The following is a 16,692-nucleotide window of genomic DNA, read 5'->3' as shown; positions in this document are numbered from 1 at the left end:
TCGCCAGAGCAAATGCAGCGGTTGCGGAGCAAATGGAATGGAACAGGGAGGGAGGAAAATGAGGGCTGTTGCGGGTTGGAAAAGGGGAAATAACCGCGCGGGGGCGGTTGCGGGTAAGAAGCAAGGGGAGCCGTCGGATATAGCGAACGGTGGATGACGCGTCCGAAAATGTGGATGGGCGTCCGGACGCCCTGATGATAGCATTTCCGTAATAAATATGCTCCGCACTCGCTCGCCGTCATGTAAACCCCACCGTTGGTATGGGGCTATCTGTTTCATAAGGGATGAGAAAATCGGGGAATGCGAGACAATCTCCGCACGTCATTTTGTAGGGGTGCTAAAGTATAAAATTATACTGATAAACATTGCTGGGGCCAATTCAAAGTTTCTTGAAGGCCTTAAGATAAAAAAACATCTTTTATTGCATTTGCTTCGGGTAAATTAGCTGCATTACATGCAAGAGCAGAGTTGGCCTGTAGATATTGCTCAAAGCAAGGAAACCGTCATGGGCCAGCGCAGCTATTTCACAACAACACCGGGCTTGGATGATGACTTGGGGGGACTCGGGTGGTGTCCTGATGGTGGTGGGCTACCAACTTTAACCTCGCAGCAACACTGATCCGGGAAAGGAGGAGTCTTCAAGCAATACACTTTTTCGTAGTGGTGTTCTTGGCCGTACAACTTTCCGCAGTATTCCACGTGACAGTTTTCTTCACTGCAAATTCCTCCCGGTATGAGATCACAACCTGCAAAAAAAGTTGGTTAGTGGATTTTGAACGCTCGAATATTTGTGGAACAAATTGAAATAGGTACGTACGTGCATAGGTGGTGGAAAAGAGTGTGCAAGACACGATAACAACAAACATAGCAGCAGCTACCAGGAACACAGCCCTCATCTTGCCGCTTCTGGTGGTTGCCATGACTGAGGAGAAAAAGAGGAAGTTTGCATTTGTACTTCTGCTTAGATGGTGTTTATATAGAGGCTTGGCCTATGGTATAATAAATTGAATGGTTGTTTATATATTAATTTCAGCATATCTCAATGGCATGGCTTGTAATCTTGATATATTCATATAAATGTGACCATATCCAGTTTACATGGTTTCTAAATTCAAATAAATGTGACCATATCCACTTTACAAAGGCATTACTATCTTTGAATCTCTTTCCCTACGTGGTGCCATTAATTGCTTTCTGATCACTACACTGTGGACTACATTGTTCGATCACTACATTTTATTTGGGCCGTGGGCATAGGATCACATAGTTAGAAGGTGTTTGGCAACACTACATTTCAAAAAACACAGCTCCACTCCACCAACTCCATCCTTTTGCAGCTCCACTCCACCAACTCTGCAAAAACATGGAGTTGTTGTACGTTAGTTAAACCTATAATAATTTTATGCCAATTTTGATGTTATGAGTAGTACTTCCTCCGTCCCACAAAGAAAATTCGATAGTAGCAATGCTAAAAGTCCAAAGTACCCCTAATAACTCTTCTTAATCAGATGGATTACCGAGTAGTATTAATTACGCATGCACGCTTGTAGTAATTATCGGACCTATTAGCCTATCTTATTTAGCGAGTTTGGCTCGGGCATCAATGGTGGAAGTTAATAATCGATTCGTTAACTGCACCACCAGAAGGTACTAAGAGGGCCTTATATAAACACTCTTTGTGGGACAAGTTTTAGAGGCTAAACGAACAGTCTTTTTGAGACGGAGAGAGTAAATATTATTTGTATGTTAGTTACACATAAATTTTAGTGCAACTTGTATTACATATGTACTTTTTATATGGTCCTAACCCTCCACCTCAGCTAGTGTCCATAGCATTAATTAATATTTAATGAGGAGAGGGGAGAAAAAATCCGATTCCAGTCTCAGAGAGCTGATTAATCTATACCTAATATTAAAGAGAGGATGTTTCTTTCAATCCTTCAACCGTTGTGGTAATTTTGCGAAAACACCCCTTAAGTTTTCAGTAATCAACCCGCAGTCCGTCCCTCTCGCACGCAAGTCGCAACGTGTCCGTTCTTTGTCCGTTGTCATGCTAGCAAAATTTTGGTCCGCACCGACCTGGAGTGGGCTTTCGTCCGGGTAGGAGAAGGAACTCGACCGACTCGATCCTACACGTTTGCACTGCAGTCAAATACGTGAGCTCATACGTGACGTGAGGCTCAGGCGGCAAGGAGCCATCAGAGAGATCGGTTTGGAATTGGGTATGTGCGAGGCGTCCTCTCCGATAGCTCTGGCGATGATGGAGGGCCCCAAAGTGCGGTTCGCCAACGACGTGTGGGTCGACGCCGCAATGCGCCTCAAGGTCGGCTACGCCGCCGTCATCTCCAAGATTAACACGCCGTCACGCCCAGGCGCGAGCGGCGTCCTTCAAGGATATGTTGAGGCCCCTCTCGCTGCAACTTCTGCCAAGGAATTCGTCACAAAATCCCATGATCGACTCCAATCTCTCACAATTTGCTTCGTGTCTTGAATTTTTTATGCTTGCAGCCCGAGGGCCTTGCCTATTCAGGCGCGCAGGGCGTCTGTTGCCCACCGCCGGAGGAGCGGGCGGACACGCCGTGCGGCCGGCCAGTCCGCTGGTTGATCTGCACGAGTTCCCACTCATCCGCCTGTTGAGTCGGCTTGCCGACATACTCGATGCCGCCAGCTACTTCCTAGATGAGCGAGCAGGTGGACTTGGCAGCGGCGGCCGGGCGGAACATGGAGGGTGGTTCGACAGCGGAGGAGGAAGGGTTGAAGACCTCGAACGAGCCCCGGGTGCCACGTGGTAATGCATGCAATAAATTCAAGTCCAAGCTGACTAGATCCTGTATGTGCGAGAGTTGGCGTATCTTCCCAAAAACTTTGAGCTTCCAAATTATTGCAGCGCAAGGCAAAATCAATTGTATTTTCTGCAGAGAACGAAATACATTCTCTGTACAGTTTCCAGCTCTTTCAGGTTGTATGGTGTGCTGACGGACAGATTTGCTTTTGGTATTAGCCAATTGCTCAAGAAGTCCAAAAAGTCAAATCTTCTGGAGTTGCTGGTTATCGACGGAACTGCACAGCTCAACGAGTGTGAGACCGTAACTCCCTTGCAGCTGCCTGGCATTAGGCAGGCTTTTTTTATTACCTGCTCTGGTGAAAAGCAAAGTAAGCTACATACGGTTGACTATCCTTTTATTTCAAAAAAATTCCTTTTGGAAGCGATGTATTGACGTGTAATGTGATTCTGTAGCAACTTGGGGCGAAGTGCTTTTTTGAGAGGTTAATTAGGTATGCTTCGCTACGGTAAGCACCTTCTCCATGTAATACATCCAAAAATAAGCAAAATTTCAGATGTTACATTTTACGATGGAAAGATATCTAACGGTCCCAATATCACTACTAAGAGCTATGAGAAGATATTTCTTCATTTTTATCAAGCAAAATCTTTAGATCGTACTCATTCATAAATGTAGATGATGAAACAACCGAGAAGCACAACCGTAGCCTGAAAACACAATCGAATCTGCTGCAGTTTCGTGACCGTTGCAACTCACGGGTATGTGTGCTAGTTAATATTTAATGAGGAGAGGGGAGAAAAAAATCCGATTCCAGTCTCAGAGGCTGGTTTGTGGGAGAGAGGAGGATTGACGATCGATGAGCGGTGGCTCACAGCAGTGTGTGCTGAGCTCGGTGCCCCTCGCCGCCCGCGCTTTGCTGCCGCTGCTGGTCTCGATCGAGATCCTCTTGTGCAGCAGCCGCACTGCCCGCCACAGCCGCCGCGCTCGAGGACTCCGACAGAGCACCGCGTGTCCTGCTGTCGGGCGGCATTGCCGTCGCCGGTACGCCGTACGCGAACCCCCTCAAGTTGACTAAGGGTGCGTTTGATACTTTGCTGAAGTTTAGCCCTTATCACATTAAATGTTCGGATGCTAATCAGGAGAATTAAATATGAGCTAATTATAAAATTAATTGCGGAAGTCCTGGGCTAATTCGCAAGATGAATCTATTAAGGCTAATTAATCCATGATTTGACAATGTGGTGCTACAATAACTATTTGCTAATGATGGATTAATTAGGCTTAATAAATTCATCTCGCGAATTAGCCTCCATCTGTGCAATTAGTTTTGTAATTAACCTATATTTAATACTCTTAATTAGTATCAAACATCCGATACTCTTAATTAGTATCAAACATCCGATGTGATAGGGGTTAAAGTTGAGTCCCTAGGAAACAAACGCCCCACCTCCTAATTAGCTTTGTTCGTGCACGGTATGCTAATGTTTTTTTTTAAAAATTTAGTACATTATTCACATGTAAGTTTTGATTTATATTCCTATGGTTACGGTGCTTTATGGGTTGTCAGCTGCTCCCTCCGTCCCAACTTACTATTCGTTTGATTTTTTTAGATACATAATTTTTGCTACGTATCTGGATATAATATATATCTAGGTGCATAGCAAAAGTTACGTATCTACAAAACCTAAAACGGATAGTAATTTAGGACGGAGGAAGTACTTTCAAGTTTTTTCTTGTCTTCCTTATTCTGTTTTGGTCTTAGGATATTGGGATTGTTATATTTCCTAAAGTATGGATTTTATTCAGACCCATCGTGTGATGTTGGCAGGCTCATAGTAGCTTTTAGTGAGATGTTTGCCAATTTTTCGGCATACTTTTGTTTCATAATTTGACAGAATTTGTGCCTCAAAAGCAGTCAACAAAAAATTATTTACCAGATGCCTTATTTATTTCTCTTGAATACAGAGTGGTGTGAAGCTAGGATTCCGTGAAGCTAGAAACATATACTCTATACGCCTTCTAGGATATCCCTTTGGGGTTGTTTGGTTCGGGGACTAAAGTTTAGTTCATGTCATATTGAATATTTAGATACTAATTAGCAGTATTAAATATAGATTAATTACAAAACCAATTGTATAAATGAAGGCTAATTCGCGAGACGAATCTATTAAGCCTAATTAGTCCGTGATTTGACCAGTGATGCTACAGTAAATATGTGCTAATCACGGACTAATTAGGCTTGATATATTCATATCGTGAATTAGTCTCCATCTGTGCAATTCATTTTATAATTAGCTCATGTTTAATTCTCCTAATTAGTATCTAAACATTCGATGTGATAGGAACGTGGAACCAAACACCCCCTTAGGCATTGGATACCGGTAAGGGTCTCTTCATAAATGATATTGCATCTAGGTTGCTCCATAGGGTATCTATCCCCAATCATTATTCGATCATCAAAGATTTTTTTTTCCAACATACTTTATTCAATCAAAGATTCACGCATAAAAAAGCATTAAACCCTTCTATGCATAACATTAGGCTTAGGGTCCTTGTTCTCGTTAACCCAGTTGGGTCAGCACCTGCTAAAACTAGCACCAAGATGTTAATTGGGAAAGCAGCCGTTCTTCTCTTACTCGTGTTCGCAATAGTTTCCCTTGATCCTGTGAGTGGATGTTGGAATTGTAAGGGTCGATGTACAAAAAGACACAAGAACTACATTCTGGATGTGTGTCACCCCTACATCCTGAAAACAAATCCCTCCCGTATACTCCCAGGCAAAGATGATATCTGCTGCCAGGAGGTGAGAACGTTGCAGACCATGTCAAGGGGATGATGCAGTGCATCGTTGATCTGCTTACACTTGAAGAGGAGGGGAAATACGACGCAACAGTGATGCTGTATTTGGGAAGATACTGCACACAACCTCCATTTCCTACTCCTCCTCTTGAGGTAAAAAAAAAAGAATCACGTGTCATTTTTTTCAGATTAGTCCTGCATAACATACAAGTGCAGGATATGCTAAGAAATTGATCAGTCATTTAACCTTGTTTGCCTTCCAGGTCATGATTTGAAGATCCCGACGAAGTGCATGGTCATAAATAAGGAGTTTGAACAGAGATACATCCGCTAGTTAATGAATGAAGTGAATCAAAGCATGATCCTTATGTTGTAACTTGCTGTACCTTCCGTTGAGGAAATGTGTATCATCAAGATTACCAGTCCAATTCAGTCTTTGATTACAAGTACATTGACATCCTTCCAACATTACAGAGTAGCATAGCTTATGGTTTGGCTGTTTTTCTAGGTAGACAGTACACGCGAGTGGTCTCGTAGATTGTCTCATGTAATTCTATGTAGAATTTCTTTTATGATTTTGAAGGAGAGGAAACCGATCAGAGGTGAGCAAACGTGATGATTGTTCCGCGGAACTTATTTTGAGTGGGGGCCCTTTTTTAGGCTTATTTAGTTTGAAATCGAACTGATTAACCTTAGAATGAAGTGTTGTTGCACTTCGTGAGTCACAACCCTGTGGAATGTGACATGCATGTGCGCTACTAGTGGACATAACAAAAAACAAGCAAAATTGCTTGTATAAGAACTTAATGTAACACCAATGGTGTTTACAAAGAATTAAACCTCACTTAAGCACTAAAGAGGAGAAATATAAAGAAAAAAGAGAAAGGCAAAAGAACATGAAAGCATGGTCAAACAAGGTCAAATTTGGAAGTTGACCAAGTCAACCATGATGAACTCAAGTCAAAGAAATGATTTTGGATCAAAGTGACAATTTAAAATGGACTTAGTTCAAATCCAATTCAAAAAGTCAGATTTGAACTGAAAAGTGTCAACTATGGTCAAGTACCTATGTTTGGATCCAGATTTAAAAAGATTTGTATAGCAACTTTGGAAAATGTTTTTCTGAAAGTTGATGGAAAAGGTTGATGCACACTTTGGACTAGTTGTTGATCACATAAAATGGAGTTTGGCTATTGTGTGTGGAGCTCAAAATTTGAACTGTATGCTGTTTTGGTCACTGTCAGGCATAGCATTGAAGTCTGAAACTGAACTTGGAAGTATCAAGTTTTTGGCCATGATGTTCAGAGCCTTTGATCTCCCAAACTGTGCATTCCCTGGGAAAAATTTCTATCTATAAATTGTAGCTCTATGGTACATCTACAACTTTGGTTAAAGGTTCTCGGAGATTTTGTGTATGATTTTGGACTAGAATCATCAAAGAAGGGGCTGAATTTTTGTGCATTTTGGAGCTCTACCCGACGGCAAGCAGCTTGAGCTGCTTCACCTGCTTGCCAGCCAGCTCCACCGCCGGTCACCACTTAAGCTGCTGCGGCCGATTTTAACCGTGCCACGCGCCAGTTTGCTAGTGCGACAGCAGCAAGCAGGCAGACTGGTGCTGTACGCCGGTGAGGCGGTTACTTTTTGAAGTTTAACCCTGCGGCCTGCCGTTGTCGTCATCTGCTCATTCTCTCTGCTTCCCGCCCAAGTTCCAGCCGCCAGAGCTCGCCGCCAGTTTCACCATCGATAAGCCGTCGCCGGTCGATTCCTCTCACTCAACACACCGTGACAACCTCCCGAGCACCCCTAGCCATTCCTCGCCAGACGAGATCAACCACAGCGCCGCCGCGACCCCTCCCCTGTTCCGCCGGCCGCCGTCGACGCCCCACGGTGAGAACTCCCTTCCCGACCCTCTCCACTCAAGTTAGCTACGGGAATGAGCTCTCCAAGGCTCCGTGGTGCTCGTGCGCTCGCGCGTTGGAGAAGCTCAGGGCTAGGGTGGCCGGAACGCCCAACTCTAGCCAGAGCGCGCCGCGGCCATGGCCGCCGATGGGGATGAGCATGCTAGAGCTGTGCGCCGGGGATAAGAACAAGAGAAGGAGATGCTAGAGCTCGTGTAGGTGCTCTAGGCCTAGTCCTTGTCCGGGTTTTGGTCGCCGGGTCGCCGGAGCTGCCGCGCCGCCGACGTGTCCGTGCGTCGGCGCCGCCGCCGCGTCAGCTAGCCATCGTTGGTCACCGTCCCGCGTCGATGACTCCACCCGTGGATGCGCCGTGCCAAGCCGAGCCGAGCCATGTACTTCTTGTCGCGGGGAAAGCTCCCCGCCGGCGAGGGCGCCGCCGGTCAACCCCGCCAGGCCGCGGTCAAGGTCGGAGGCCCTGTTTTGTATATGAGACTAAGAAGGTAGCTCTAGTTGATTGGAGATCCCTTATCATCCCGGTAAAGGCTAATGCGGTAGCACTGTATTTTACTCAGTAGAGTAGAGGTACAACATGGAACGCTATGTGAGGAATTGGAGAAATTGAATATTGGAATAATAAAATAAGGGTAGGTATCCAATCTAATGGTCACCACATATATTAGAGATCAAATAATAGTTGCCCAGAAGAAAGATGTTGGGTTCATATTTTTATGTGTGATGCAAGAAAAATCATAAATGGTATAGCAAAATATTTTGTTTTTCCTTTATTTAAACCTACTTTAAAATTAGGATGTTTTTACTTTAATTACCTCCTTAAATAGATAAAATTTAGGAAAATATTCAAAATAAGAACTAAAATCTATTTTGTAGTTAATAAAAATAAGTGACCATTTAGAATTTATGAAAATGGTTTATTAGATTTAAAATGCTTTTCTTTTATTTAAAATTAGGATAAATCCTATTTAATTGGTTTATAATTATTCCTTGGTATATGGGTAACTCTTGTTCTAAAAAAATATAAGGAGCTCTGATTTCATTAAGTTAGCATTTATAAAATTAAGAGGATGCTTATTTTATGTTGTTTTTCATTCATTACATCATTTCCGTGTAGATTCGGAGCCGCTAGAGGTGGAGTTCGTGGAGATCCCCTCTGAGCCAGCTCAAGAAGGCGAGGACGTGATCGTGGTAGAGCAAGGTCCTGTAGCTGCTCGAGAGCTCGTCGTCAAGACTGCTGACCCCGAGGAGCAGTAAGGCAAGCCCCGGTGCATTAATCCTATTTAACCTTGCTAATTTGAGTCCAAATTGTTATATTTCATGATTGTGCATTAAGTCTAGGAGTTGAGTAGAGTCCTTTTATGCATTCCAAATTCCTTGTTTTAAGGACATCTTTGCCACCTGTTTAAAAGTAGAAGGTTAAGTCTAATCTGCTAGTGCCGCAGAAGTCAAGTAATTCCTCGTTACTTGCATAAGGACAACATCTAAAATTTGTTAGAGTGCAAAACAATTTGTTTAATGAAGGGGTGGGCGGGACATTAGTTTCATGTTAAAGGATGTTGATGAATGTTGTTGGAAACAAAGTTGGAAGTTTTGGTCCTATCTGGATAATGGATTTAAGGCCCATTTGATGGATGGCCCTTTAGGTCAAGCTTTGAACGCACTAATCACATGCCGGTATGTGGGACCCGATAAACTGATGCACTTCTGAGGTGCCGAAGTTTGAACTGTAACTCGCCGTGCTCGACGGATATGAATACCGCTTGATCTCTAACCATCATCGTAAAGTTGCTCGCTAATGATGTTTATAAATGCTTTATGATGTTAGCATGCTTGTTTTGGCTTGGACTCCAAACTTTGAAATATAAGAAGTCTAGTAACTAACTTGAATTAAAAGATGATTTTAAGGATTTACTCTTAGTAAGATTTGCTCGCTTAACCTGAGTTAGCAAGAAACCAAAGAAAGCCTTGCATAGCCTTGAGTCTTTTCCGTTGACGGGTTAGTCTTGCTAAGTACCTAGTACTTAGGGTTTGTGTGACCCTTGTTGCAGTTGAAGAAGGTCAGTAGATGGCCTATGCTTAAGGAAGGAGCTCCCGAAGATGGGGAAATACGTTGTGGGCACGACGTGTTTCTTTAAGTCACGTTTGTTTAAATATGCCTATATAATGTTACCGTCCCTGACTATAAACAAAGTGGTTTGTTTTAAAACTCTTAGGTACTGGTATCGTATGTTTAAGACAACTCTCTTATGGTTTGTAATAATCCGCTACTGTAAATTATTTGTTTAAAGCTATAATGTCTGTAACGAGCTCATGTGTAAGCGATCTTGGATGTATGGATGTAACATAATGTGGAGTCTTCGGGTGAATTAAGGACACCCGATGGACTACCGGGTTTACATTGATTCAAGTACGCTGTGTGTTGGATGCCCAAGGCCTAACTGACGTACTTGAGTCAGTTTAAACTGGACGGTTCTACCACACTTAAGCTCCAAGCAAGCAAAGATTTTAGTTTGCAAGGGCGAGTCGTACATTTTGCTAGAGCCATTGGCGAGCAATAACAAGAATGTTCTGTTTCATCAGAGTCGTCTGAAGGGGAGTTCCATAGGAATGTTCAAATTGTCTCCTTTTCCTTCTATTTGGACAAAGAGAGATATGTTGCCTGATGGGAACTTCCCCATATTGCTATCAATGTCTTCATGTCGCACGACCTCTTAACATTACACCACTGAATCCCCAATCCTTTGCTTTCTGTGCAGTGACAGTACTAATATCCACCAATCGTTTTTTTCCAGATACGGTTGCTTGCTATGAGCTCTTTTACGGTACACAAAATCAATCTCCAACCCTGCTGCCACCACGCACGGGATACGCACAATTGGGCCACGCTCACACTCCTGACTTGTGTTACTTCCCTACAAGTCAAGGCAGGGCTCTTGCAGATTTTTTTTTCCAATCTTTTATTTATTTAAATTGGTTCATCCTATCATGGTTAATCATTCCCGATCAATGGCAAATACGGGTAGACCACATCCTGCCTCACAGTCCCGAATCATAGGCCACTCCAGTGCCACCCAACCATGAGTCTCCCATGATAAAATTCGCCACAGTAAACCTCGTGGCATCTGACCTGGACAGTGACGTGTGCACTCCAGTCCACGTCACCCGATTACTTGTCCCGGCACCAGGCCCGGTGTTACCGTACTCCCCATAGTACAGTGTGCTCAGCGCGAACTGTCCCGACCACTCGAGCCACCCGGCCGGTGAGATCGAACTATCGAGAAAGCTCTCCATCACGACGGTCCGCGAGTACTTCTGCCACGGACGGCCCAGATACACCGATGTGCTGCCGAGGTCCGACGCTCCGGTGATCCTGCACTTGTGGATTGAAATCCCCGTGTTCTGGTTCGGGTCGGTCCGGCCCTGGGCCGTGACCGTGTCCTTCTGCCCCGGGCTGGGCCTCCGGGCCTGGATGTCGCAGTTCTGGATGACCACCGCGGAGTTGCCGAAGATGAAGTCCACCGTGCCGGCGATGTCGTCCTCGGCGTAGAACTGGCGGTTGGAGTGCACGTAGAGCGTGTCCTGGTACGCCTGGATGGCGCACTGGTACACGACTGAGAGGTCGCCGCCGACCCGCAGCGCCACGGCCTGGCCCTTCCCCGGCCCGGCGCTGTTGATGATGGTGAGGCCCTTGGCGATGAAGCCCGAGCCCATTGCAGCTGTACCACACGCAAAGATCACAAAGTAAAGGTTTAAGGTGTGAGAATGTATGGAAGACAATGGGAGAGTGTACTGTCGAGCACAAAGGAGAAAGGGGTGAAGAGTGGGCGACATGGCAAGTGAAACGTCGCTGTCGACGCTGCATTTGACGACGGTGCTCCATGTTGTTACAACCACGAACCATGCATTGATGCGTAGGCAGCGTAGCTACTGGTATTCGTGTGCTACATGTAGACGAGATGGCAGCAAAGCCTAGAAAAGTGCAGGCATCTAACGACCAAATCGAAACCAAATAATTGCAAGAACCCTACCATTTTGGGCCTCGGCCTCAAGGCCATGTGCAAGTAAAGTAGGTTGAAGATTTAAATTTACTTTGTCTAAAAGAAGAAGATTTGAATTTACTCTTCTCTCCAAACATGAAGTGTGGTCTGTTGCAACTTTTGCATGTAGGTATGTGTAGCTTTTGTGCATGAGCAGATAGATGCCGACGTATAGCACGTACCGACGGTGGCGGTGGCGTAGGTGGTGTAGCCGTCGGCGGCGCTCTTGTGGCCGGCGATCACCGTCTTCCCCTTGCCGTCGCCCATCAGCATCACGTTCTTTTGCTTGCTGGAGATGCTCACGCTCTCCTCGTACCGCCCGGCCTTCACGTGGATCACCTTCCTCCCTCCGCCGCCACCACCGCCGCCCTTCGCAGCCGTCACGGCCGCGATCGCCTCGTTGATGGTCCTGTGCGTCCCGCTGCCGTCGAGCGCCACCACCGCATCAATGGCGACGCTGTCTACGGGAGAACGAAGGAGTTTCCTGTCATGCTGGGACACCCATGACGGGAACGTCGTCGTCACCGGTGGCGTCGGCGGTGGGCCGCCGCTCGCGTCTGGCTTGAGCTTGCTGGCGTGCAGGGCCAGCGCCGTGGCGATGAACTGCGTGAGCGCGGAGATACGCGCGCGCACGGCGTCGCGCCCCGCGGGGTCCGGCTCGGCGGCGAGGCTGTCGGCGCACGTGCCCTGGTTCGTAAGCGCGGCGCTGAGCCACGTGGTCGCACCGTCCGCGTCGCCGGCGGCGGCGGCGAGCGCGTCGCCGAGCTGGGCGACGCTGATGTCGAGCAGCTCCGCGCAGTCCATCACGCCCGACGGCGGCGCGCCGCGGTGGGGCGTGGACCGAGAGGCACCCGAGACGTTTCGCGCCAGCGTCCGCGCCGACGCGGCCCGGGCCATCGCGAACTGCACGGACGCCGCGAACGGGTCGTCCCTGGCCGGCCCTGGCGACGAGAGCGCCGTCTCGCACGCGCTCGGGTACGGCGTCGACTGGCAGATGGCTGAGACGTTCATGCTCGACGGCGCCGCAGCCGCTGAGATAGTAATCCTCGAGACGTCGACGACCGCCACATTGTAGTTGCCCCTCGCCACCACCGCTTCATCTTTCTTTCCGGCGGCAGTGGCAGACACCACCGTCGCGAGAGCTAGCAGCACCGCCGCAATGTTGCGCGACCATGGCCGTAGCCCACGCATGTCGCCTCTTCCGGAGCTTGCCCTACCACTTTTGAAGCTAATAAGCTGCTTGCGCGTGTTCTTCTTTGCTCGGTGCAAGTTCAGCACTTGGGTCTCTGCTGTTGATTTATAGGCGTAATGGCAGTTGGAAACAGACCGTTGCGAGTGTTTTGTGGAGTAATGCTTTTGCATTTCACCAGTGTCTTGCCATGTCACAGCTACAGGCATGCATGTTCGGCCAAGACACGCCGATAAGCCAGCGAAAAGTAAAATACTACGAGCGGTCTCTAAACTTATCATGAGTGTCATTTAGATTTGTAAACTCTCAAAATGCATTTTCAGGTCCATTAACTTATCTCAAGATGCCATCCGAGTCTCTAAACTTTCAAAAATCCACCAATTTGTCTAAGGGTGTCATACAAGTCCTTAAACTCTCAAAGTGCATTTTAAGATCCCCAATCAAGCGCCAAGCAACACATGTGCAATCACTAGTATAAGGTGGTTGGGAAGGCAACAAGCAAGAAGGAAGCATTGCCATCAGCAACATGTGACAAGTTTTAAGATTTAAAAATATATTTTGAGAGTTTAGGGATCCAGATGAAACCCGAGGACAAGTTTGGGGGGCCTAAATATGCACTTTGAGAGTTTATGGACCCAAATGACACATTAAAATAAGTTTGGGGATTTGAAAATTCATATTGAGAGTTCAGGGACTTGGATGATACCAAGATAAGTTCAGAACCGCCAGTATATTTTACTCAGCTAGCGAACATTGTTTGTTGCAGTGACGGGCAAGCTGATGCGGTTAAGGTTTAGAGACTTGCGATGAACTTGCCATATATGACTATAGATCAGCCATTTCGCTTGCGATCGAATGGCTCCGAATGCTCCTCCACTTTCATGGAGCATTGCATGGTGGGGAGTGGGGAGTGGGGACGTGGGCTCAACTCTCTTATAAAGAAGATCCATGAGCAGACGTAGAGCAAGGAATGGTCCATCATGTATAAAAAGTTGGGAAAACATTCCTGCAGAATGGCGCATGCCGAACAAAGGTGATGAAAAGCCAATAAAAAGGCAGATCAAGTTTTGTTATTTCGCATTTGTCTTACGTGTCCCGTGCGTTCATGAGAACTTTTTTCTTGTGTTGGTTACACATGCTGCTCTCGAAATGGAACAATCTTTGTATGGTGAAGTTCCTGCTGTGCAGATCCGATCTGGCTGAATGATTAGCTTGCGATCATTCTTCACTGATGTGGTGATTTGAGTCACTGCCTTTTTATAAACACTGTACAGCGGCACGTAGCGCATGCAGACATACTTACACCTATGTACATATAATTTGAGATTAATGAAGTCTCTGCACTTGCTACTTCAAAAAAAAAATGTCTCTTCACTTGCGTTATAGTTATAGTTGATAGGAACATTGCTTACTACTCCCTCCATCCTAAATTACTATTTCCTCCCATTATAGGTCGTTCTAGATTTTCTAGATATATGGTTTAATAAAAACTATGAACCTAGAAAATTAAAACGACCTACAATTTGAAGCGGAGGGAGTATTTTTTTTAATTTTTCTAAATGCAAAACTTTTACTATGTATCTAGACATAGTGTATATGCAGGTGCATTCAATGAGACAGACGGGATGCCAAACCAGAGCTATAATCTCTATCAGGTAGCGGGTGCAACCAACCTACACTAACCATCCAGGCATTGCTTGGCCATTCTCGTCTTGATTGACTGAACTAACTTGACATGTTTTTTTTATCCTGATCGGTGTGCTAACCCAATGACCTGATTAGATGCTGACTGAGTTATGGGTGAAGTGGTTAGAGCTTTGTCTAACTGGTAAGTTTCTAATTTCTACAACTTTAGTGCTGTATAATTGTATATACATGTACTTAGGGTACAACAAGTTTTAGTGCTAACCAGCAAAAGAAAACAGTCAACAGCTTTTATTTTCTTCCCCAGAAGAATGCAAGGGTAGGAGCCCTGTCCATGCATCCAAGAGAGGCCACAATGGCTACCTTACTAGGTGCAGTATTTACAAGTTACAGTAACTGACCTAACTTGGCAACTTCAACAGCCCTCAGGGCTACCTTTACTTCTGATTTGAAATAAGGATGGCATGACATGCCAATGCGATGAGCACTGATACTCATCTAAGGATCTATGAAGCTACAGTGCTTTTGAGCAGTCACAAACTCATAGCTAGGTAGTGGTAGTCATTGTCGATATATCCTGTTGGTGCTACCGATCTTGCTCAAGATTGGCAATTCAATTGCAAAAAAAGGAAAAGAAAAAAACAAGGCTTCAGATTTAAGGAACTTTATCAGAAAAACTACAAATGTAGCCTTTTGCACTGAAAATCGATATTCCATTTTTTTTTACCTCGTTGCATTGATATCATACTTATAATTGATCGTGGTTCTAATACGATACTTGATTAGCACTTATTTATTATGAATCAACGAGTTAAGTGGAATAATTTTCTCTAACCATGCTTCACCTTCTTTGTCGAACTAGCAGTGATATTTGTAGTGCAATTCCTGTGCATGCAGGAGCATCTATAAAGATGGCACAATGGGATGAGCACTGGTGGTCACCTAATAAGGAATCTATGATGCTTATGAGAACAATCTTCAATCTTTGCTTTCCTCCACACTACCACGCAATTCCTTTTTAGCAGAACCAAGGTCAGAGCTAGGCGATAAGCTCTAATGCTATCCAGTTGGTGCTTAAAGTCGATATATTCACAACAAGAATCATCGCTTAACCAAAGGCAAAACCAAACCAATTGAAATTGGATGGTGAGGAGAAATCACGTCCCATTTTTTGGAAAGCCACAGTTTGCAACAGTAAACCAAACAGTCATGTAAGAAACAGTGACATGCCTAATAACGTTTTTGGTGTTACAAAGTTTGGCAGCCAACCAAGCGGATCCCTAATCAGATGACTTGGAAAACCAAAATGGTTTAGTGCAGAACTGCAGAAAATACCCAATCACTCAAAACCATCATTTCTTCTCCGGCCCACTTCAAGATCAGATACGATGCAAATGAGCTCCTCGATCCGTTTTTTAAAATGTGAGATTGCCCATACTATCTAAATGCCGAATTTGATGAGTTGACACCTGGGCTCCATAGTACATCAGGATTTGAGACCTTCACTACAGTAAGGAACAGCGTACCTCCCGCCCTAGCCTAAGTGCCTAGAAAGACGAAACACCAAGCTAGGAAAATTCAATAGTTCATCACGGCCGGATGGGTGTACCTTTACTTCTGATTTGAAATAAAGATTTGCATGAGCTGAAGTGCATGCAGATATATGATGCGGCACTCCTTTTGATCACTCAGAAGGTAACAGCAAGAGCCCAAAGTGTTCTGTTGCTAGGTAAGATGTCGTGTAGCCATGGTCAAACCAAGGAATTTGGATTGATGAAAAGAATTGAAGATATATAGTATCTTGATTGCAAATTGAATATATGAATTTCTTTCCAACAAGCTTCACGTCAGTGGTGTATAAGCTTTTTACCAATATGCTATTATGTCATGTCATTTCTTAATGACGCATCACCTTATTGTTGCATATATTTGTAATTAATTTGTTGCTAGAAAGCTTTTGTTACTCATTTTATAAAGTGTATCAGGATTCAGAAAAATCTTTAGAAGTATACGTTGACCACCAAATTATTCTTACAATATACAATCAATTGCTACAAAATCGAGTTTTCTTAAAAGATATTTTAAATGTGAATCTACGTTTACAACGTTTATATACTAATCATGCAAATAATTAGACTAGCTACTTATTGATCAAAGTTTATAAAGTTCGACTCTCTTTTTAACCCACCTTATATTTTTAAAGGCAAGGAGCATACCATCTTTGTGTTGATAACACATCGCAACATATGGTAAAATCACACTTGACAAGGTTAATGCTTGGCTGTATTCTTGTTTCAAAATGATAGTTGTGGGGTAACCTTCCC

The 16,692-nt window shown here is 44.8% G+C and overlaps 1 protein-coding gene across 1 annotated transcript; it reads right to left on the bottom strand.

The window, feature by feature from the left end:
* Nucleotides 1-9,809: 9,809 nt before the first annotated feature.
* On the bottom strand, nucleotides 9,810-12,829 carry LOC101762120 (pectinesterase). The gene is made up of 2 exons (XM_004978904.2): nucleotides 11,718-12,829; nucleotides 9,810-11,214 (listed from the first exon to the last, which is right to left on the bottom strand). The coding sequence occupies exons 1-2, from the start codon at nucleotides 12,724-12,726 to the stop codon at nucleotides 10,535-10,537; spliced, it is 1,689 nt and encodes a 562-aa protein (XP_004978961.1). The 5' UTR covers nucleotides 12,727-12,829; the 3' UTR covers nucleotides 9,810-10,534.
* Between the last annotated feature and the right edge of the window lie 3,863 nt (nucleotides 12,830-16,692).

Source organism: Setaria italica, chromosome VIII (assembly GCF_000263155.2).
Source record: "Setaria italica strain Yugu1 chromosome VIII, Setaria_italica_v2.0, whole genome shotgun sequence".
NCBI lineage: Eukaryota > Viridiplantae > Streptophyta > Magnoliopsida > Poales > Poaceae > Setaria > Setaria italica.
Note: the sequence above shows the minus strand (reverse complement) of the source record. Positions and strands in the feature narration are given on the sequence as shown.

Coding starts and splice junctions, on each gene's coding strand:
- LOC101762120 (XM_004978904.2), bottom strand. CDS start 12,726: ATGCGTGGGCTACGGCCATGGTCGCGCAACATTGCGGCGGTGCTGCTA. Junction 11,215..11,717: donor CTACGCCACCGCCACCGTCG/GTACGTGCTATA, acceptor CGTGTGGTACAG/CTGCAATGGGCTCGGGCTTC.